Source organism: Heteronotia binoei, chromosome 6, assembly GCF_032191835.1.
Source record: "Heteronotia binoei isolate CCM8104 ecotype False Entrance Well chromosome 6, APGP_CSIRO_Hbin_v1, whole genome shotgun sequence".
In the NCBI taxonomy this organism is placed as follows: Eukaryota; Metazoa; Chordata; class Lepidosauria; order Squamata; family Gekkonidae; genus Heteronotia; species Heteronotia binoei.
Genome location: NC_083228.1, coordinates 139,103,820 through 139,127,248, shown reverse-complemented (window position 1 = coordinate 139,127,248; position 23,429 = coordinate 139,103,820). Strand labels below are relative to the sequence as shown.

At 49.8% G+C, this 23,429-nt stretch overlaps 1 protein-coding gene across 1 annotated transcript in view; it reads left to right on the top strand.

The window, feature by feature from the left end:
* Positions 1–23,429, top strand: part of LOC132574469 (acetylcholine receptor subunit delta-like) — a 41,464-nt gene that overhangs the window by 3,800 nt on the left and 14,235 nt on the right. The window contains exons 2-8 of the mRNA XM_060242822.1: positions 3,552–3,697; positions 6,002–6,046; positions 9,294–9,403; positions 10,204–10,359; positions 12,070–12,185; positions 15,153–15,353; positions 22,187–22,298. Of these exons, the coding sequence (XP_060098805.1) occupies positions 3,552–3,697; positions 6,002–6,046; positions 9,294–9,403; positions 10,204–10,359; positions 12,070–12,185; positions 15,153–15,353; positions 22,187–22,298 (886 nt within the window). The remainder of the gene's footprint in view (positions 1–3,551; positions 3,698–6,001; positions 6,047–9,293; positions 9,404–10,203; positions 10,360–12,069; positions 12,186–15,152; positions 15,354–22,186; positions 22,299–23,429) is intronic.

Below are 23,429 nucleotides of genomic sequence, written 5' to 3'. Positions count from 1 at the left end.
AAGAGTTTCCGGCTCAACATGAGGAAGAACTTGGGATATGAATTCAAGAAAGCTGCAGAGACTTTTCTGTTGGGATTACAAATGGAAACATTTCCAAAAGAAGATGGAACTATAATTTGGTACTTGCTTTCAGCTGCTAGGACATTGTATACACAGTTATGGAAGCAAGAAAAAATACCAGAGAAATGGGACTGGAATGTAAAAGTTATGACATGGAGTGAGATGGACAAATTAAGAAGAACTTTAAGATTTAGAAGATTTTAAAAGGGAGTGGAAAAAATTTAGAAGTTATGTAGAAGATAAGTGGAAAGTAAAAGGACATTGGACAATTTTTAATAATGATTAAATTTTAGAAGAAAGAAGAATATTAATTTTAGTTCTTAGGAATTAAGGGTACCTTTTAATGTTCGTATTTTGAGTAAATAACACTGGCGGGGGTCAAGTAACGGGGGGAGGGGTGATTAGAAAGAAGCATATGGGATAGATGAAAAGAAGTTATTAATGGAAATTGTTACCATATGTTATCAATAAAAATGGTTTAAATATAAAATAAAAAAACATTAGGAAGAACTTCCTGACCGTTAGAGCGATTCCTCAGTGGAACAGGCTTCCTCGGGAGGTGGTGGGCTCTCCTTCCTTGGAGATTTTAAAACAGAGGCTGGATGGCCATCTGACAGCAATGAAGATCCCGTGAATTTAAGGGGAGGGGTTTGTGAGTTTAGAGTCGTTCCTCAGTGGAATGGGCTCCCTCGGGAGGTGGTGGGCTCTCCTTCCTTGGAGGTTTCTAAACCGAGGCTAGATGGCCATCTGACAGCAATGAGGATCCTGTGAATATAGGGGGAGGCGTTTGTGAGTTTCCTGCATTGTGCAGGGGGTTGGACTAGATGACCCTGGAGGTCCCTTCCAACTCTAGGATTCTATGATTCTCTTCAGAGAGCACTGGAGGAGGATTCTCCCCCTTCCTTCTGGTTCTAGAAGGGAGTCCAATTCGCCGCCCCCCCCCCCCCCATGGCACCCTAGGTCAGCGGTCCCCAACCTTTTTGGCACCAGGAACCGGTTATGTGGAAGACAATTTTTCCATGGACCAGCAGGGTGGGGAGTGGGCAATGGTTTTGGGATGATACAATTCCCACCCCGCTGGTCCATGGAAAAATTGTCTTCCACATAACCGGTTCCTGGTGCCAAAAAGGTTGGGGACCGTGTTGGTTACGTGCGCAGACTCTTCTCTGGGAGAACTGGGTTGGATTCCCCACTCCTCTACTTGCAGCTGCTGGAATGGCCTTGGGTCAGCCATAGCTCTCGCAGAGTTGTGCTTGAAAGGGCAGCTTCTGGGAGAGTTCTCTCAGCCCCACCCACCTCACAGGGTGTCTGTTGTGGGGGAGGAAGATAAAGGAGATTGTGAGCCGGTCCGAGTCTCTGATTCAGAGAGAAGGGTGGGAGAGCTCTCGCACCCCCACCTATCTCACAGGGTTTGATTCTCCACTCCTCCACTTGCACCTGCTGGAATGGCCTCGGGCTAGCCATAGCTCTTGCAGAGTTGTGCTTGAAAGGGCAGCTTCTGGGAGAGTTCTCTCAGCCCCACCCACCTCACAGGGTGTCTGTTGTGGGGGAGGAAGATAAAGGAGATTGTGAGCCGCTCCGAGTCTCTGATTCAGAGAGAAGAGTGGGGTATAAATCTGCATTCTTCTTCTTAGCAGTGCCCAGTCGCTTTCGGGTTGAAAGCAGCCGAGTGGCGCCTTTCCATTGCACTGATGAGTCATCACCATCACATCATCACATTTTATTTGCATCCCGCCCTCCCGGCCGAAGCAGGCTCAGGGCGGCTAACAACAAGAATTCAATACACACATTGTATAATATAACATTTTAACTACAATTAATTAAAATCCATTAAAATTCTAAAAACAATAACATTAATATTTTTGTGCTATTACCCGGATGGCAAGTTTTGCTTAGCAGTTCTACTCAGTGAAGGCCATTCGGAACAAGGTGGTCCTGCAGGCCCTGCGGAACTGTTTAAAGTCCCGCAGGGCCCGCATCTCTTCTGGAAGCTGATTCCACAGCTGTGGAGCCATGACAGAGAAAGCCCGAGAACGGGTACTCTGGAGTTTTGCCTCTTTTGGCCCGGGGATAGTCAGCAGGTTCTTCCCTGCTGACCTCAGTGCTCTCTGGGGTTCGTGCGGGGAGAGACGGTCCCTAAGGTAGGCAGGTTCTCGGCCATATAGGGCTTCAAAGGTAATGACCAGCACTTTGTAACGAATCCGGTATATGAGTGCAATGGGAAGGCTCCTCTCGGCCATAAGAACATAAGAGAAGCCATGTTGGATCAGGCCAATGGCCCATCAAGTCCAACACTGTGTCACACAGAGGCCAAAAAACCCAAGTGCCATCAAGAGGTCCACCAGTGGGGCCAGGACACTAGAAGCCCTCCCACTGTGCCCCCCCCAAGCACCAAGAATACAGAGCATCACTGCCCCAGACATAAGAACATAAGAGAAGCCATGTTGGATCAGGCCAGTGGCCCCTCCAGTCCAACACTCTGTGTCACATAAGAACATAAGAGAAGCCATGTTGGATCAGCCCAATGGCCCATCCAGTCCAACACTCTGTGTCACATAAGAACATAAGAGAAGCCCTGTTGGATCAGGCCAGTGGCCCATCCAGTCCAACACTCTGTGTCACAGAAGAACATAAGACAAGCCCTGTTGGATCAGGCCAATGGCCCATCCAGTCCAACACTCTGTGTCACAGAAGAACATAAGAGAAGCCCTGTTGGATCAGGCCAATGGCCCATCCAGTCCAGCACTCTGTGTCACATAAGAACATAAGAGAAGCCCTGTTGGATCAGCCAGTGGCCCATCCAGTCCAACACTCTGTGTCACATAAGAACATAAGAGAAGCCATCTTGGATCAGGCCAATGGCCCATCCAGTCCAACACTCTGTGTCACAAAGTGGTCTAATAAACAGAGTGCCGTGAGACAGTCCACCAGTGGGACCTGGACACTGAAAGTCCTCACACTGTGCCCCACCCCCAAGCACCAAGAATACAGAGCATCATAAGATCATAAGAGAAGCCATGCTGGATCACGCCAGTGGCCCATCCAGTCCAACACTCTGTGTCACACAGTGGTCAAACCCACCCCCCCCTCCCAAAAAAAACCCCAGGTGTCATCAGGAGGTCCGCCAGTGGGGCCAGGACACTCAAAGACCTCCCACTGTGCCCCCCCCCCAAGCACCAAGAATATAGAGCATCACTTGCCTCAGACAGAGAGTTCCAACAATATGCAGTGGCTAATAGCCACTGATGGACCTCTGCTCCGTATGCTTATCCAACCCCCTCTTGAAGCTTTCATCAGTTCTCCAGGAGCTCTCAATTGCAGAGATCAGTTCCCCTAGAGAACATGGCTGCTCTGGGAGATTCCCGGAGATCTCCCATAATACCCTGCTGAGGTCCCTCCCCTCCCCAGGCTCCACCCATACATCCCAGGAAGTTCCTGTGTTGCTTAGCCTTCATGCACACTCAGCTCCCCTTGTCTCCCTGCCTCTCCAGGCACCCTAGCTGTGAACATGGAGGAGACCCTCATAAACCATCTCTTCGTGGAGAGAGGCTACAACAAGGACCTGAGGCCGGTGGCTTCCAAAGACGAGACCCTCACCGTTTATTTGGCGCTGACCCTCTCCAATCTGGTTTCCTTGGTGAGTTCTTCCACAGGCCTGAAGGGGAGGCACCCACTGGTCCCAAACAAGAGATAACAACTGTAAGGGGGGGGGGGGGGGCTGGAGACCTTGCGGAATTAGAACTGATCTCCAGACATAGGAACTTAAGAGAAGCCATGTTGGATCAGGCCAGTGGCCCATCCAGTCCAACACTCTGTGTCACATAAGAACATAGGAGAAGCCATGTTGGATCAGGCCAATGGCCATCCAGTCCAACACTCTGTGTTACCCAGTGGCCAAAACCCAGGTGCCCTAAGGAGGTCCACCAGTAGGGCCAGAACTCCAAGAGCCCTCCCACTGTGCCCTGCCCCAAGCAGCAAGAATACAGAGCATCAGTGCCCGAGACATAGGAACATAAGTGAAGCCATGTTGGATCAGGCTAGTGGCCCATCAGGTCTAATTACACAGTGTCCAAAACCCAGGTGCCATCAGGAGGTCCACCATATGGGGGAGAACTCCAGAAGCCCTCCCACTCATGCCCCACAAGCACCAAGAAAGCAGAGCATCACTGCCGCAGACATAAGAACATAAGAGAACCATGTTTGACCAAGCCACTAGCCCATCCAGTCCAAAACTCTGTGTCACACAGTGGCCAAAACCCAGGTTCCATCAGGAGGTCCACCATACGGGGGAGAACTCCAGAAGCCCTCCCACTCTGCCCCACAAGCACCAAGAAAGCAGAACATCACTGCCCCAGACATAAGAACATAAGAGAAGCCATGTTGGATCAGGCTAATGGCCCAGCCAGTCCAACACTCTGTTTCACACAGTGGCCAAAAAACCCAAGTGCCATCAGGAGGTCCATCAGTGGGGCCAGAACTCCAGGAGCCCTCCCACTGCCGCCCCCACCACAAGCAGCAAGAATACAAAGCATCACTGCCCCAGACATAGGAACATAAAAGCAGCCACGGCCTAATGAAGTGTGCTTCTAGCACACGAAACCTTACGTTCTGAATAAAGCTCTGTTGGTCTTAAAAGGCGCAACTTGACTCCTACTTTGTTCTACTGATTCAGACCAACACGACTGCCCACTAAAAACTGTGAGAGTCTCTGGAAGTATAGATAACAGTGGTTGGTCTTGGAACAACTCTCTGTCTAGTTCCCAGGGTTGAAAGGTGACCTGGTGGGTTGCAGACATAACAGGCTGAAGAATAAAAGCAGACAGATAACAGCCAAGCAGGACTCAGGGGTTACCATAGGTTACATACAGGCACCAATCTCATCTCATTATAATCACAGCAATAGGCACTCTTGACAACAGGGGTGGCCAACGGTAGCTCTCCAGATGTTTTTTTGCCTACAGCTTCCATCAGCCCCACTTAGCATGGCTGATGGTTGGGGCTGATTGGAGTTGTAGGCAAAAAACATCTGGAGAGCTACCGTTGGCCACCCCTTAACTAGACCATTGGACCTACAGGAATCGGTAGACAATCCTAAGCTGCGAGGTGATAGGATCACCATCTTCAGGTACTTGAAGGGCTGTCATATACAGGATGGGGTGGAATTGTTTTCTGTTCCCCAGAAGGTCAGACCAGAACCAATGGGTTGAAATTAAATAAAAGAGTTTCTGGCTCAACATTAGAAGGAACTTCCTGACCGTTAGAGCGGTTCCTCTGTGGAACAGGCTTCCTCAGGAGGTGGTGGGCTCTCCTTCCTTGGAGGTTTTGAAACAGAGGCTAGATGGCCATCTGACAGCAATGAGGATCCTGTGAATTTAGGGGGAGGTACTTGTGAGTTTCCTGCATTGTGCAGGGGGTTGGACTCGATGACCCTGGAGGTCCCTTCCAACTCTAGGATTCCATTCCATTCCTTTATTCCTTCCTTTCTTCAAGGTGGACTCTCCTTCCTTGGAGGTTATTAAAGAGGTTAGATGGCCATCTGACAGCAATTAGGATCCTGTGAATTTAGGGGGAGGTGTTTGTGAGTTTCCTGCATTGTGCAGGGGGTTGGACTCGATGACCCTGGAGGTCCCTTCCAACTCTAGGATTCTATGACTTCCAGGCTACCTAAAAACTTGCGTCCTGATTCCTGTGTCGCAAGCTGCTGTTAAAGGCAGAAGAGGAGGCTCTGCTGTAATTCCACTGAAACCCTAGTTTGCATTGGTATTTTCCCCAGGGGGGCTGATCAGTTATAAATGCGGGAGATCTCCAGGCCCCACCTGGAGGCTGGCAACCCTGTGAGTATGGTGCCGATGGATCGCTCATCTTTCCCATCCCAAGCATTCCCCGCACTTGTTTCTGAAATCCTGGTTTTAATCAGCCTCCCTTCTATTCTGTTTTGCAGAAAGAGGCGGATGAAACACTCACCACCAGTGTATGGATTGAGCATGTAAGTAGAAGCATTTGCAATTGCTCATAGGCAATTCAGCTGCGACAGTGCCACGACCCTGCGACACAAAATCCCTGTTTTCACCTCTTAACTTTTGAGGAAAGAAGCGAAATGGCCTTACCTTTCTTTTGGGAATGGAAGGGCTCATTTTGATGTAGCCAATCCTCCAAGAGCTTACAGGGCTCTTCTTACAGGGCCTACTGTAAGCTCCAGGAGGATTGGCTACATCACAGAGGTGTGGCCTAATATGCAAAGGAGCTTCTGCTAGAATTCCACCCCTGGGCCACACACCCTTGATGTAGACAATCCTCCAAGAGCTTACAGGGCTCTTCTTAACAGGGCCTACTGTAAGCTCCAGGAGGATTGGCTACATCAGAGAGGTGTGGCCTAATATGCAAAGGAGCTTCTGCTAGAATTCCACCCCTGGGCCACACACCCTTGATGTAGCCAATCCTCCAAGAGCTTACAGGGCTCTTCTTACAGGGCCTACTGTAAGCTCTTGGAGGATTGGCTACAGCAGAGGGGTGTGGCCTAATATGCAAAGAAGCTCCTGCTAGAAAATTAGCCCTTTGCTGGTGCTGTCCTCATATAAGGCAGAAAGAAGACGTTAAGAAACGACAGCCGTTATATCGACAGTGTGCCGTTTAATTTCAAGCAAGACACTCCATAAAGAACAAGAGCGTCGTTAAAGAATAACAAAACCTGCGGCAGGGTATGAGCTTGCATGAGTCACCGCTCGCTTCAGATACAGCTGGCACGTGAATCCATCCGTCCTTACATCTTGGAGAATGCAATTATTCCAGATGCCAATTTCAGATGCCAATAGCAGCTAATATGACAACAGCAGGCATGATAGGGTTAGGTGCAGTATGCAGAGGGGTAGAAGGCGTTCAGAAAGCAGCATTGGTGATGAGACAGGAAACCTAGGTCTCAATTCAGTCCAGGAGGATGCGCCGTGTTGAGCTTCATTATCAGCTGCAACTCGGCAGACTCTAATCTACCTTTGAAATCCCCTTCCAAGAGAACTGCTGCTCTTAGGTCAGCAATGTCAAGACCCCGGCAGTTCAATGATCAGACAGCTGTTTATTGATACATGACAGATCAGAGCAAGACGGTCCTTGTGAAAACTGGCTTTGGCGGGCTTTTGCCCTTTTCTTAAAGCCCTGGTCTGAACCATTACACATTCAAAGAAATGGTGGAAGCACGCCAAGCGGGAAGCAAGCAGTCCCTCCCTCCAAAACTCTTCCCAGGCCTCTTGCAGGTGGGCACATTATCAGGCAAGAGCGACCTTGGTAAGAGCGACCTTGAAACTAGGCAGAAAGGAATGTTTCGACTGTTACACAGCAATAGCAGCGAAGCGCAGACACTGGAAAGCAAAAGTGCCTCGAGATAATGACAAGAGCCTTCTTGACAAGCGACTACATGTCCTGGAAGGTTAAAATGTTCCCCCACTGTTTTTTTTTTTTTCTTTTCAAAATCCTGGACTGAATCGAGATCTAGGTTTTCTGTCTCTTTACCAATGCTGATTTCTCCATGCCTACTACCCATCTGCCTATCACACCTAATCCAATCATACCTGCTGTTGTCATTCACCTGCTGCTGTCATTTGTCTTCCATTGTCATTCAGCATCTGAAATTGTTCCATTTTCTAATAAACAGGACAGATGGACTCACCTTCCGTCTGTATCTGAAGAAGTCACAAAAGGTTCTCCTGCCGCAAATTTTGTTAGTCTTTAGGTGCTCCTGGACTCTTGCTCTTCACATGAAGTGATGGTATCGCTTTACTCTGCTCTGGTAAGACCTCACCTGGAGTATTGGGCACCACATTTTAAGAAGGATATAGACAAGCTGGGATGGGTCCAGAGGAGGGCGATGAAGATGGCGAGGGGTCTGGAGACCGAGTCCTGTGAGGAAAGGCTGAAGGAGCTGGGGATGTTTAGCCTGGAGAAAAGGCGACTGAGAGGTGATAGGATCACCATCTTCAAGTCCTTGAAGGGTTGTCATCTAGAGGGGTCTGGAGACCAAGTCCTATGAAGAAAGGTTGAAGGGGCTGGGGATGTTTAGCCTGGAGAGGAGATGGCTGAGAAGTGATATGATCACCATCTTCAAGTACTTGAAGGGCTGTCCTATAGAGGATGGGGTGGAATTGTTTTCTGTGGCCCCAGAAGGTGGAACCAGAACCAATGGATTGAAATTAAATCAAAAGACTTCTGGCTCAACATTAGGAAGAACTTCCTGACTGTTAGAGCGGTTCCTCAGTGGAACAGGCTTCCTCGGAAGGTGGTGGGCTCTTCCTTGGAGGTTCTTAAAGAGAGGCTAGATGGCCATCTGACAGCAATGAAGATCCTGTAAATTTAGGTGAATTTCCTGCATTGTGCAAGGGGTTGGATTAGATGACCATGGAGGTCCCTTCCAGCTCTAGGATTCTATGATTCCTGACCGTCAGAGCGGTTCCTCGATGGAACAGGCTTCCTCGGAAGGTGGTGGGCTCTTCCTTGGAGGTTCTTAAAGAGAGGCTAGATGGCCATCTGACAGCAATGAAGATCCTGTGAATTTAGGTGAGTTTCCTGCATTGTGCAAGGGGTTGGATTAGATGACCCTGGAGGACCCTTCCAGCTCTATGATTCTTTTCTACTGTTACAGACAGACTACCATGGCTACTTATATGGATCTGTCTCCAACGTGGGGTGATGGTTAGAGTGATAATCTCCAGGTGCCAGGTTGCCCTGATGCTTAGCATTTGCAGCAATGATTTCATTGTGAGGTTTTTATAACGATGGCAGCCAGGCTTACCTCTGTATTTATTTACATCTTATGCTTCCGTCATATACTCATATATCTTGAGTAAAATTATGAGAATCTGTAAAGGGCCTTAGTCATCAGTTTTTCTGTAGCAGTGGTGATAAAATACTACGAAAATACAAACCCCAGAAGGCTGAACAAAGAGTCTGGTTCCTAAATTTCAGGGCTGGCTCCTACAGCTAAAGAAAATTCGTCAAGGCCTGAGTAAAGAGTATCAGACTAGGAGCTGAGAGACCCAGGTTCGAACGGCGACACTGCCGCAAAAACTGGGTGGCTGTGAGCCAGTCACTCTCTGTAGCTCAACTTACCCTGCCTCACTGGCGGTCATGAGGATAAAATGGACGCAGGAGAGTTCATTGAAGGAAGGGAAGGATAAAGGTGTACTAGAGAGAGAGAGATGGCAGATTACAGAAAATCCAGACGGCGTCTTTTTGACTATCCCCAGGGATGGAATGACTACAGGCTGCAGTGGAACAAGACAGAATATGGAGGCATTGATCTCCTCCGCCTGCCGGCAGACATGTTGTGGCTCCCCGAAATTGTCCTAGAGAACAAGTGAGTACCAACTGAAGCCATTTCCTAGAGCTGCCGAGTTTTCTTTTGCGGAGCCCTGCTCCTTTGTCTTTAAAGCGCTGGATCTAGAGACTGTAGCTTCTCATTGGAGGCCAGGCTGCTCCATATGAGTAACAGGCCCCCAGGGAACTTTGCGGTTAAGTTAGAGTTCTACTTTGATCTGCGTCTATAAGAAGATTCTCTATGCTGAACTAGGCCTTGTAAGCAGAAGATTCTCTGGGCTGAACTAGGTCCTATGAAGCCAAAATTCCCCAGGCCAAACTAGGCCTTGTAAGGAAAAGATACTTCGGGATGAACTAAGTCATATAAAGACAAGATTCTCTGGGCTGAACTAGGTCACATAAGGCCAAGATTTTCTGTGCTGAACTAGGCCGTATAAGGCTAAGATTCTCTGGGCTGAACTAGGCCGTATAAGGCCAAGTTTCTCTGGGCTGAACTACATCATATAAGGCCAAGATTCTCTGGGCCGAACTAGGCCAAGATTCTCCGTTCTGAACTAGATGTATAAGGCCAAGATTCTCTGGGCTGAACTAGGTCATATACAGCCAAGATTCTCTGGGCTGAACTAGGCTGTATAAGGCAAAAATTCTCTGGGCTGAACTAGATCATATAAGGCCAAGAGTCTCTGGGCCGAACTAGGCCGCATAAGGCCAAGATTCTCTGTGCTGAACTAGACTGTATAAGGCCAAGATTCTCTGGGCTGAACTAGGCCGTATAAGGCCAAGATTCTCTGGCTGAACTAAGCTCTCTCCTTGGCAATGTGGCATTGTCTCCCTCTACAGCAACGATGGTGAATTCCAAATTACCTACAGTTGCAACATTCTGCTCTATGACAGCGGCTACGTGTACTGGCTCCCGCCTGCCATCTTCCGAAGCGCCTGCCCCATCAACGTCAACTTCTTTCCCTTCGATTGGCAGAATTGCACCTTGAAGTTCAAGTGAGGAATGGCCAGCTGTTCTGTTTTACGTCTTGTTTTGGGGGGGGGCATCTTTGCTCACATGGAGGCCATAGGAGGGTGCTTTCACTGGAATTTTTTGCGTTCCTGTGTTGTCCATTCCTGATGCTTCAGGGTTTTTTCTATCTCCTGTTCCACATGTGTTTTTGCCCTCTAGTGGTCAATTTGATATTACATCACCAGCATGTCTCCCTGCAAATTTAAATTGCAGGGTTTTATGCTGAATAAGAGTCCCATGGCACAGAGTGGTAAAGCTGCAGTACTGCAGTCCAAGCTCTCTGCTCATGACCTGAGTTCGATCCCAGTGGAAGCTGGGTTCAGGTTGCTGGCTCCAGGTTGACTCAGCCTTCCAGCCTTCTGAGGTTGGTAAAATGAGCACCCAGTGTAGATGAACTGGGGAAAGTGTAGATGACTGGGGAAGGCAATTGCAAACCACCCCGTAAAAGTCTGCCGTGAAAACGTCATGATGCGATGTCACTCCAGAGTTGGAAACGACTGATGCTTGCACAGGGGACTACCTTGACCTTTTTATGCCAGACATAAAGCAATGTAATACTGAATCAACCACTAGAAGAAGCAAAACATGCACGGATTGGGGGGAGGACCCAAACAAGAAGAAGACGATGAAGAAGATATTGAATTTATGTCCCGCCCTCCACTCTGAAGAGTCTCAGAGCGGCTCACAATCTCCTTTACCTTCCTCCCCCACAACAGACACCCTGTGAGGTAGATGAAGATATTGGATTTATATCCCGCCCTCCACTCCGAAGAGTCTCAGAGCGGCTCACAATCTCCTTTATCTTCCTCCCCCACAACAGACACCCTGTGAGGTGGGTGGGGCTGGAGAGGGCTCTCACAGCAGCTGCCCTTTCAAGGACAACCTCTGCCAGAGCTATGGCTGACCTAAGGCCATTCCAGCAGGTGCAAGTGGAGGAGTGGGGAATCAAACCCGGTTCTCCCAGATAAGAGTCTGCGCACTTCACCACTACACCAAACTGCCTCTCAGGAGACAGACACCCTGTGAGGTGGGTGGGGCTGGAGAGGGCTCTCACAGCAGCTGCCCTTTCAAGGACAACCTCTGCCAGAGCTCTGGCTGACCCAAGGCCATTCTAGCAGGTGCAAGTGGAGGAGTGGGGAATCAAACCCGATTCTCCCACATAAGAGTCCACACACTTAACCACTACCCCAAACTGGCTCTCCGTTGAGGAAAAGAAAATGCAGTAAAGCCCACACAGGGTGGGGCGGGGGGGGGGAACCAGTTGCAAAGTGCACTAAGGTATAAAATCAAAACACTAAAGAATATTTAATGAAACCAGCGATGCACAATCAAACGGTTATGATTATGTCTCCCTGGTTGCATTAAATATTGGGTGTTTTGATTTTTATACCTTTGTGGTTCATGTATTATTCACGGAACGCCCTTTGCTGGAAGTGGAATCGAAACAGGAGTAAGCAAGTCGACTTCCTGTACATCGGGACTCCGTTGCCAGAATGGTGGGATTTGGGGAATGGAACTTTGGGGATTGTTTTTCAGTCTTCGACGGATGTTTCAGTCTTCAAATGAATTTATATTGCATGTCGGATGTAATACATTAGTCATCCGGCCACTATAACTTTTGTTGTGTATTTATACCTATCTGGGGATTGGAACCCTAGCAGGTACTCACCTGATTGCTCTCTTCCTTTCCCCAGCTCGCTGATGTACAATGCCAAAGAGATCTCTATGGAGCTCATGACGAAAGAGGATGAGAAGACCAAACAATATTACGTGGTGGAATGGATCATCATAGACCCCGAAGGCTTCACTGGTACTCCTTCCCACAGCATGGAATTCAGGCGAGGGGAAATGCATTGCGGGTGGGATCACAATGTGGCCGGTGTTCCCTCTCAGCTGAGTTAGCGTGAGTTAGCTCACATACTTTTTAACGTCCAGCTCACACCTTTTTGTCTTAGCTCAGGAAAAAGCCCCAGAGCACAATCATTTACGCCGGGGTGGCCAACGGTAGCTCTCCAGATGTCGAAGAGCCAGTTTGGTGTAGTGGTTAAGTGTGCAGACTCTTATCTGGGAGAACCGGGTTTGATTCTCCACTCCTCCACTTGCAGCTGCTGGAATGGCCTTGGGTCAGCCATCGCTCTGGCAGAGGTTGTCCTTGAAAGGGCAGCTGCTGTCAGTGCACTCTCAGCCCCACCCACCTCACAGGGTGTCTGTTGTGGGGGAGGAAGGTAAAGGAGATTGTGAGCCACTCTGAGACTCTTCGGAGTGGAGGGCGGGATATAAATCCAATACCTTCATCTACCTCACAGGGTGTCTGTTGTGGGGGAGGGAGGGAAAGGAGATTGTGAGCCGCTCTGAGACTCTTCGGAGTGGAGGGCGGGATATAAATCCAATATCTTCATCTACCTCACAGGGTGTCTGTTGTGGGGGAGGAAGGTAAAGGAGATTGTGAGCTGCCCTGAGACTCTTCGGAGTGGAGGGCAGGATATAAATCCAATATCTTCATCTACCTCACAGGGTGTCTGTTGCAGGGGAGGAAGGGAAAGGAGATTGTGAGCCGCTCTGAGACTCTTCGGAGTGGAGGGCGGGATATAAATCCAATATCTTCTTCTATCTTCAATCTTTTTTGCCTCCAACTCCCATCAGCCCCAGCCAGCATGGCCATGCTGGCTGGGGCTGATTGGAGTTGTAAGCAAAAAAACATCTGGAGAGCTACTGTTGGCCACCCCTGATTTAAGCAGTAGCTCACAACCATAATGCCAGTAGCTCACAAACTAGAATTTTTGCTCACAAGACTCCACAGATTACAGCAGGGGTCCCCAACTCCCGGAGCCATGGACCGGTATCGGTCCGTGGCCTGTTAGCAACGGGGCCATGAGTTGTAAAATTATTTCATTAGATATTACAATGTAACAATAGAAATAAAGTGCACAATTGTATAATCCTGACACCATCACCCTCCCCCGGTCCCATGGAAAAATTGTCTTCCACGAAACTGGTCCCTGGTGCCAACGAAGTTGGGGACCGCTGGCTTAGAGGGAACATGGATTGTGGCTCCTGGTTGTGGGAGGTAGGGTTGCTAACTCTGGCTTCTCTGTGGACGTTCCATGGTAGAGGTCACGAGCAGATTTTGCAAGCCCACGAGGGTTAGAAACAAGAATATTAAAGAGAAAAACTGTGATTCCATGGAACAGAATTTATAGGACCTTGGGGCTCCAGAAGAAACTGTGGGATGTCCACAGAACCTATGGCTGCCAGCTACAGACTGGGAGATTTGGGAGTCAAGCGTCGGGGGGGGGGGGGGGGGACGACATCAGCACGGTATAATGTTGTCGAGTCCACCCTCCAAAGCAGGGGGGGGGGCAAACTTGCCTAATATAAGAGCCACAGAGAATAAACACCACGTTTGAGGGAAGGAAGGAAGGAAGGAAGGAAGGAAGGAAGGAAGGAAGGAAGGAAGGAAGGAAGGAAGGAAGGAAGGAAGGAAGGAAGGAAGGAAGGAAGGAAGGAAGGAAGGAAGGAAGGAAGGAAGGAAGGAAAATGGGGAGGGAGAGGTGTAAAAAAGCAACTTTAACTTTAAATGCATTTTCCAGCTGATTTGGCTTGGAGAAGTGATCTAAAGAGAGAAATGCCATCTTGAAGCCGGCCGATGGGGACAGTGAGGGCTCCGAGAGCCACACAATGTGTGTGAGAGAGCCACATGTGACTCCTGAACCAGTTTGGCCACCTCTACTCCAAAGAAGAAGAAGAAGACATTAGATTTATATCCCACCCTCCACTCACAATCTTAGAGCGGCTCACAATCTCCTTTACCTTCCTCCCCCACAACAGACACCCTGTGAGGTGGGTGGGGCGGAGAGAGCTCTCCCAGAAGCTGCCCTTTCAAAGACAACCTCTGCAAGAGCTATGGCTGACCCAAGGCCATTCCAAGCAGGTGCAAGTGGGGGAGTGGGGAATCAAACCCTGTGAGGTGGGTGGGGCTGAGAGAGCTCTCCCAGAAGCTGCCCTTTCAAGGACAACCTCTGCAAGAGCTATGGCTAACCCAAGGCCATTCCAAGCAGGTGCAAGTGGGGGAGTGGGGAATCAAACCCTGTGAGGTGGGTGGGGCTGAGAGAGCTCTCCCAGAAGCTGCCCTTTCAAGGACAACCTCTGCAAGAGCTATGGCTAACCCAAGGCCATTCCAAGCAGGTGCAAGTGGGGGAGTGGGGAATCAAACCCTGTGAGGTGGGTGGGGCTGGAGAGGGCTCTCACAGCAGCTGCCCTTTCAAGGACAACCTCTGCCAGAGCTATGGCTGACCCAAAGCCATTCCAGCAGCTGCAAGTGGAGGAGTGGGGGAATCAAACCCGCTTCTCCCAGATAAGAGTCCGCACGCTTAACCACTACACCAAACTGGCTCTCCACTGTCTTCAGGGGAACTGATCTCTGTAGTCTGAAGAACAGTTGTCATCCCAAGAGATCTCCAGGCTCCCCCTGGCTGGCAACCCTATATTTTGCCAATTGGGTTGGGAAATTCCAGGAGACTTTGGGGACAGGGGTACGAGCCCAGGGAGAATGGGGAGGGAAGGGACTTCAGCAGGGTATGGTGACATAAAGTCCACCCTCCAAAGCATCCATTGCTTTCCAGGGAACTGCTCTCTGTTGTCTGGCGATCACTTGTAACTCCAGGAGATCCCCAGGCCTCACCTGGAGGTTGGCAACCCTAACGCAGCCCCATATATTGCAGCGGGTCAACCATAGAGCTGCGAAGACATCTCTCTCTCTTTCTTCTTTCCTTTCCAGAAAATGGCGAATGGGAGATCGTCCACCGGCCTGCCCGTAAAAACATCGACTTGAACTTCCCGCTCGAGAGCAACAAGCACCAGGACATCACCTTCTACCTCATCATCAAGCGCAAGCCTCTCTTCTACATCATCAACATCGTCACGCCCTGCATCCTCATCGCCTTCATGACCATCCTGGTCTTTTACCTGCCTGCAGACAGTGAGCAGAATCATAGAATCATAGAGTTGGAAGGGACCTCCAGGGTCATCAGCCGCCTGCACAATGCAGGAAACCCACAAACACCTCCCCCTAAATTGACAGGATCTTCAGTGCTGTCAAATGGCCATCAACCTCTGTTGAAAAACCTCCAAGGAAGGAGAGCCCACCACCTCCCAAGGAGGAAGCCTGTTCCACGGAGGAACAGCTCTAACGGTCAGGAAGTTCTTCCTCATGTTGAGCCGGAAACTCTTTTGATTTCATTTCAACCCGTTGGTTCTGGTCCTACCTTCCGGGGCCACAGAAAATAATTCCATACCATCCTCTACAGGGGTGGCTGACGGTAGCTCTCCAGATGTTTTTTGCCTACATCTCCCATTAGCCCCAGCCAGCATGGCCAATGGCTGGGGCTGATGGGAGTTGTAGGCAGAAAACATCTGGAGAGCTACCGTTGACCACCCCTGCATATGACAGCCCTTCAAGTACTTGAAGATGGTGATCATATCACCTCTCAGTCGCCTCCTCTCCAGGCTAAACATCCCGGAAGCGCCACAGCGTCCCTTCACCCTTTCTTTGCCCTTCCGAGGCAGTCAAAGACCATCTCAGGCCAAGATGACCAGGGGTGGAATTCCAGCAGAAGCTCCTTTGCATATTAGGTCACGCCCCCTGATGTAGCCAATCCTCCAAGAGTTTACAGGGCTCTTTTTTGTAAGCTCTTGGAGGATAGGCTACATCAGCGGGCGTGGCATAATATGCAAAGGAGCTCCTGCTAGAATTCTACCCCTGCAGACAACAGATTTGGGTTTTTAACAAGTTGGTTACCCGCGGCCCCAGAGGTTACCCACGGTCTCACGGCAGCCTTGAAGAATGGCTTTATGAAAAATAGAGGAGAACCCAAACGAACATGGAAGGCCACTGCAAAGGCGAGGAGGGAGAGGCCCCCCTGAGTGGAAACAGCATCAGAGGGGGAGTTATTTCCCATGTGCCCAAAATACTCCAGACTCAACTTGTTTCAAGCCTGAACATGTAGTTTGGACCCGAGGCATCCCTTCTCCCCAATTCTACCCCTCCTCGGGTTGCCAAGTCTGACTCAAGAAACATCTGGGACTTCGGGGGTGGAGCCAGGAGACTTTGGGGGTGGAGCCGGGAGCAAGGGTGCGACCAGCACAGTTGAACTCCCAAGGGGAGTTCTGCCCATCGCATTTAAAGGGACCGTGCTCCTTTTGAATGCCTTCCTTCCCCAGGAAATAATGGAGGATAGGGGCATCTTCTTTGGGGGCTCACAGAATTGGACCCCCTGGTCATTTTGTAGAAAATGAGGTGCCGGAGCTCATTAGCACAACTTATTTGCATATACCCACTAGCCTATCATCACCAGAAGGTGGTGCTAGACTATAGCAGCTCAGCATCTATCTTAAAACGCTTCGTGAATTAGAATTGTCATAATAAAACCTCACTCCCATCATACTTTTTAAATTGCTTCCTCCTGTGTGGCCACACTGGCATGATGAAGACTTCCATCTGCCTGCTTTATATGTTTAGGTTATTTTCCTTTTGGTGTGTGTAAGGGGGGGGGGGGGCAGGAAATATTAGAAAGCTTGTCAACTCTTAAGAGTTCAGCCAAATTCTCACAGGGGGTTTGAACAATGGAGCCCAGGAACAGGTATGAGGGGAGAGGTAGAGTTAAGAAAGAAAGAGCACAATAAATTTTAGAGGTTCTGGAGCTCAACTCCTGTGAGCTCCTGCCCAAAAGGAGGCCTGGGTTTGCAAAAACTTTTAGAGCAACAGTGAATATGAAAACAGTAAAGGTTGGTACAAAGAAATAAAAACATAAGAACATAAGAGAAACCATGCTGGATCAGGCCAGTGGCTCCTCCAGTCCAACACTCTGGGCGTTTTCGCACTCACCTTAATCAGCAGCGACCCCCTCTTCACCGCGCAGGATCTGCACGGATTTCGCACTAATTGCCGCGGAGCACCCGGAAGAGTCGGAAAGTCCCGGTGCTTTTGCGGCGCAAACGGAAACCGCCAAAAAACAGTTTCCGTTTGCGCCGCAAAAGCGCCGGGACTTTCCGGCTCTTCCGGGTGCTCCGCGGCAATTAGTGCGAAATCCGCGCAGATCCTGCGCAGTGAAGAGGGGCGTCGCTGCTGATTAAGGTGAGTGCGAAAATGCCCTCTGAGTCACATAAGAAAATAAGAGAAGCCGTGTTGGATCAGGCCAATGGCCCATCCAGTCCAACACTCTGTGTCACATAAGAACATAAGGGAAGCCTTGTTGGATCAGGCCAGTGGCCCATCCAGTCCAACACTCTGTGTCACATAAGAACATAAGAGAAGCATGTTGGATCAGGCTGGTGGCCCATCCAGTTCAACACTCTGTGTCACACAGTGGCCAATATAGGTGTGTGTGTGTGTGTGTATATACACACACACACACACATATACATACACACACACACACACTATATATATAGTGTATACATATACATATATATACATATACATACACACACACACTGTGGCTAATAGCCACTGATGGACCTCTGCTCTATATTTTTATCCAATCTCCTCTTAAAGCTGGCTATGCTTGTAGCCACCACCACCTCCTGTGGCAGTGGATTCCACGTCTTAATCACCCTTTGGGTGAAGAAGTACAACCTTTTAACCCGACTGCTCAGCAATTTCATCGAATGCCCGTGAGTTCTTGTATTGTGAGAAAGGGAGAAAAGTACTTCTTTCTCTCCTTTCTCCATCCCATGCATTATCTTGTAAACCTCTATCATGTCACCCTGCAGTCGACGTTTCTCCAGGCTAAAGAGTCCCAAGCGTTTCAACCTTTCTTCATAGGGAAAGTGTTCCAAACCTTGAATCATTCTAGTTGCCCTTTGCTGCACTTTTTCCAATGCTATAATACCCTTTTCCGACACAACTAACTATGCATTCCCTTCTTCTAATTTCAAACCAACTCACCCTTCCTCGGAGGACGGCTGCAACCTGCCTCCAGCTCAGCCTCTCCTGAGAAAACAACCCTGTCTGGAGCGTCGCCTTTTCATGGCTTTCATCCCGGGTTCCACCCCTCTGGGCATGTTTTCCCTCCAATACTGCTGCCCAGCCAATCAGAGGGACAGAAGGGACCCTGAAAAACGTAGGCCCTATAGCTACTCCTACACAGGCTTCCCTGGAGGCTGGAGGCCTCACTAGACCTAGGACCTGGCCTCAGTTTCAGTGGGAGCTCACAGGAGCGCAGCTCCTGAACCTTTCTGAGAGTTCCTCCTCCTCCTCCTGAGAGTTCCACTTCCTTGTCCATTGAATAGTATGTGCAGCTGCAGAACAATCCCTGAATGAGCTCCACCACCTATTTTTCTACAAAACGACCACTGCCTAGGACCATGACTCCACCTTAGGGTTGCCAGGTCCTTAGGGTTGCCAATCCCCAGGTGGGGGCAGGGGATCCCCCGGTTTGGAGACCCTCCCCCTGCTTCAGGGTCGTCAGAAAGCGGGGGGAGGGGAGGGAAATGTCTGCTGGGAACTCTGTTATTCCCTATGGAGACTTATTCCCATAGAAAATCATGGAGAATTGATCCGCGGGTATCTGGGGCTCTGGGGGGGCTGTTTTTTGAGGTAGAGGCACCAAATTTTCAGTACAGCATCTAGTGCCTCTCCCCAAAATATCCCCCAAGTTTCAAAACGATTGGACCAAGGGGTCCAATTTTATGAGCCCCAAAAGAAGGTGCCCCTATCCTTCATTATTTCCTATGGAAGGAAGGCATTGAAAAGGTGTGCCGTCCCTTTAAATGTGATGGCCAGACCTCCCTTTGGAGTTCAGTTATGCTTGTCACAGCCTTGATCTTGGCTCCACCCCAATGTCTCTTGGCTCCTCCCCCAAAGTCTCCTGGCTCCACCCTCAAACTCCCCAGATATTTCTTAAATTGGACTTGGCAACCCTACAGGTCCTACTCAAGAAATATCTGGGGACTTTGGGGGTGGAGCCAGGAGACATTGGGGTAAAACCAGGGTGTGACAAGCATAACTGAACTCTGAAGGGAGTTCTGGCCATCACATTTAAAGGGACCACACACTTGTAAATGCCTTCCCGCCACTTGGAATAATGAAAGATAGGGGCACCTTCTTTGGGCACTCACAGAATTGGACCCCCTGGTCCAATCTTTTTGAAACCTGGGGGGCGTTTTGAGGAGAGGCACTGGATGCTCTGCTGAAAATTTGGTGCCTCTACCTAAAAACAAAAGCCCTCCAGAGCCCCAGATACCCACAGATCAATTCTCCATTGTACCCTGTGGGAATCGGTTCCATGGGATATAATTTATTTTGCGAATTTATAGTCTGCCGTTTCCCAGGATGGGCTCAGGGTGGATGACAACACAATAGAACAGTTAAAATCGAACAATAAAGCAGCTAAAAATTAAACAGTTAAAACGATTAAATAAAAAATTAAATAAGGTGGCCGTCGGTGGTATGAACATAATTCACAGACTGAGAGACAGGAATCATAGGCGTCTTGGATGTCAATTATCAACAGTGTTGGCGCGGTCCCTGGGTATCAAGATGGCAGTCAGTAAAAAGAGGCCCATTAGATGGTATGAGGATGCCCGCCTGCCTCAGCCAAAAGCCTGGCAGAACAGCTCCGTTTTGCAGGCCCTCTGGAATGGTAGTCAATCCGGTAGGGCCCGAATCTCATTGGGGAGCTGATTCCACCAGGTTGGGGCCAGGGCCAAAAAGGCCCTGGCCGAGGCAAGCCGGATGTCCTTTGGGCCTGGGATAGTCAGAAGATGTCGATAGGCTGATCGTAGTGGCCTCCGGGGAGAGACGGTCCCGCAGGTATGTCCGGGGGAGGGATGGTGGCTCAGTGGTAGAGCATCTGCTTGGGAAGCAGAAGGTCCCAGGTTCAATCCCCGGCATCTCCAAAAAAGGATCCAGGCAAATCAGTGAGAAAAACCTCTGCTTGAGACCCTGGAGAGCCGCTGCCAGTCTGAGAAGACAATACTGACTTTAATGGACCTTTGAGGGATTGATTCAGTAGAAGGCGGCTTCATATGTTCATATATATGGGGAAGGCCGGTGGCTCAGTGGCAGAGCATCTGCTTGGGAAGCAGAAGGTCCCAGGTTCAATCCCCGGCATCTCCAACTAAAAAGGTCCAGGCGGTAGGTGATGGAGATGGAGGGATGGTGGCTCAGTGGCAGAGCATCTGCTTGGGAAGCAGAAGGTCCCAGGTTCAATCCCCGGCATCTCCAACTAAAAAGGTCCAGGCGGTAGGTGATGGAGATGGAGGGATGGTGGCTCAGTGGCAGAGCATCTGCTTGGGAAGCAGAAGGTCCCAGGTTCAATCCCTGGCATCTCCAACTAAAAAGGGTCCAGTCACCTCAAGACCGGACTACTGTAACGCCCTCTACATGGGGCTGCCCTTGTGCCGAACTCGGCGGCTGCAGCTGGTGCAGAACGCAGCGGCTAGGCTGTTGTTGGGGCTCCCAAGATGGGAGCACATACAGCCGGGGCTGCACGCACTAGCTGCCGGTGGTGTACCGAGTTCGTTACAAGGTGCTGGTTATTACCTTTAAAGCCCTATATGGCCGAGGACCTGTCTACTTGAGGGACCGTCTTTTCCCGCATGAACCCCAGAGAGCGCTGAGGTCAGCTGGAAAGAACCAGCTGAATATCCCTGGGCCAAGGGAGGCCAGATTGAAGACCACCCGGGATAGGGCCTTCTCCATAGCAGCTCCCCTACTGTGGAACCAACTCCCGGAGGAGGTACGGGCCCTGCGATGTTTAGACCAATTCCGCAGGGCCTGCAAGACCCACCTTTTTAAAATAGCCTTCACTTAATACTGAGCCAAGAAAGTCCTGCTGGATATGTTTTATGTTTTAGTCACTGGATTTTATGGAAGATCTTAACTATAGCACCATAATGTTAATCTTAATGTAAGTTTTAATGATTTTAAGGATGATTTTATAATTGAAATTGTAATTATTGTATACGATTTTATTATACATTGTATTTATGTGTTGTGAGCTGCCCTGAGCCTGCTCTGCGGGGAGGGCGGGATATAAATAAAAAGTATTATTATTATTAAATAGGTGTGAAAAACCTCTGCTTGAGACCCTGGAGAGCTGCTGCCAGTCTGCGTAGACAATACTGACTTTGATGGACCGAGGGTCTGATTCAGTAGAAGGCAGCTTCATATGTTCATATGTTCAAGGAAGGAAAGAAGGAAGGGAGGGAGGGACGGTGGCTCAGTGGTAGAGCATCTGCTTGGGAAGCAGAAGGTCCCAGGTTCAATCCCCGGCATCTCCAAAAAAGGGTCCAGGCAAATAGGTGTGAAAAACCTCAGCTTGAGACCCTGGAAAGCAGGGGAGGGATGGTGGCTCAGTGGTAGAGCATCTGCTTGGGAAGCAGAAGGTCTCAGGTTCAATCCCCGGCATCTCCAACTCAAAAGGGTCCAGGCAAGTAGGCATGAAAAACCTCAGCTTGAGACCCTGGAGAGCCGCTGCCAGTCTGCGTAGACAATACTGACTTTGCTGGACCGAGGGTCTGATTCAGTAGAAGGCAGCTTCATGTGTTCATGTGTCCCAGGCCACGTAAGGCTTTAAAAGTCAATACTGGAGTGCCCAGCAGACATTTCCCTCCCTCCTTCCACTTTCTGATGACCCTGAAGCAGAGGAAGGTCCTCCAAACCAGGGGATCTCCTGCCCCCAACTGAGGACTGGCAAGCCTACACCACCATAAATGGGTAACCAGCCCAACTGGTCAAATAGCATGACTGGTAGAGTCTGTGGGCGACCTCATTGCCAACCTGTGTTCCTGTCCTTTTGTGCCTTCCAGGTGGAGAGAAAGTCACGCTGGCCATCTCTGTGCTGCTGGCACAGTCCGTCTTCCTGCTGCTGATCTCCCAGCGCCTGCCGGCCACCTCCCTGGCCATCCCGCTCATCGGCAAGTGAGTGTCCCTCTGTCTGGCCTTGGTAGGGTTGCCAAGTCCAATTTAAGAAATACCTGGGGAGTTTGGGGGTGGAGCCAGGAGACTTTGGGGGTGGAGCCAGGAGACGTTGGGGTGGAGCCAAGATCAAGGCTGTGACAAGCATCATTGAACTCCAAAGGGAGTTCTGGCCATCACATTTAAAGGGACGGCGCAGTTTTTCAATGCCTTCCTTCCATAGGAAATAATGAAGGATAGGGGCACCTTCCTTTGGGGCTCATAGAATTGGACCCCCTGGTCCAATCGTTTTGAAACTTGGGGGATATTTTGGGAAGAGGCACTAGATGCTGTACTGAAAATTTGGTGCCTCTACCTCAAAAAACAGCCTCCCACAGAGCCCCAGATACCCGCGGATCAATTCTCCATTATTTTCTATGGGAGTAAATCTCCATAGGGAATAATAGAGTTCCCAGCAGACATTTCCCTCCCCCCCCCCCGCTGCTTTCTGATGACCCTGAAGCGGGGGGGAGGGTCACCAAACCGGGGGATCCCCTGCCCCCACCTGGGGATTGGCAACCCTAGGCCTTCGGCAGCCAGCTCCAAGCCTCAGGGCTGGCAGGAAATGAGAGCAGGGGTTGCCAGGTCTGTGGTGGGAAATACCGGAAGACTTTGGGGGTGGAGCCAGGAGAGGGCGGGGCTTGGGGAGGGGAGGGGCCTCAGCAGGGTCCAATGCCCCAGATTCCACCCTTCCAAGCGGCCATTTTCTCCAGGGGAGCTGATCTCTGTCAGCTGGAGATCTGTTGTCAAAAAGGGGGATCTCCAGGCCCTACCCGGAGGCTAAGCAACCAAAGTGGAACACAGATAAGGGTGGCAGAGATACAAAGCTAACGCTTCCGTGTATAAATTAGTCTCAATTGCGCTTCTGAAAGCGAACACAAACAAATGACACAACACCATAACTGGCCTTATCAAAATATATTTAATAGCAAACAAAACATCAACAGAAGAGCCAAACGCCTAATGATGTATATAGATATATATAGATATATATATTGAAAAGTCCACAGAAGCAATTTCCTTTTTCTTAAGTCAATTTCATAGAAGGTGGAGGTTCAGTCGCCTGCGAAGCAAAGTGAACGGGCCACCTTAAGA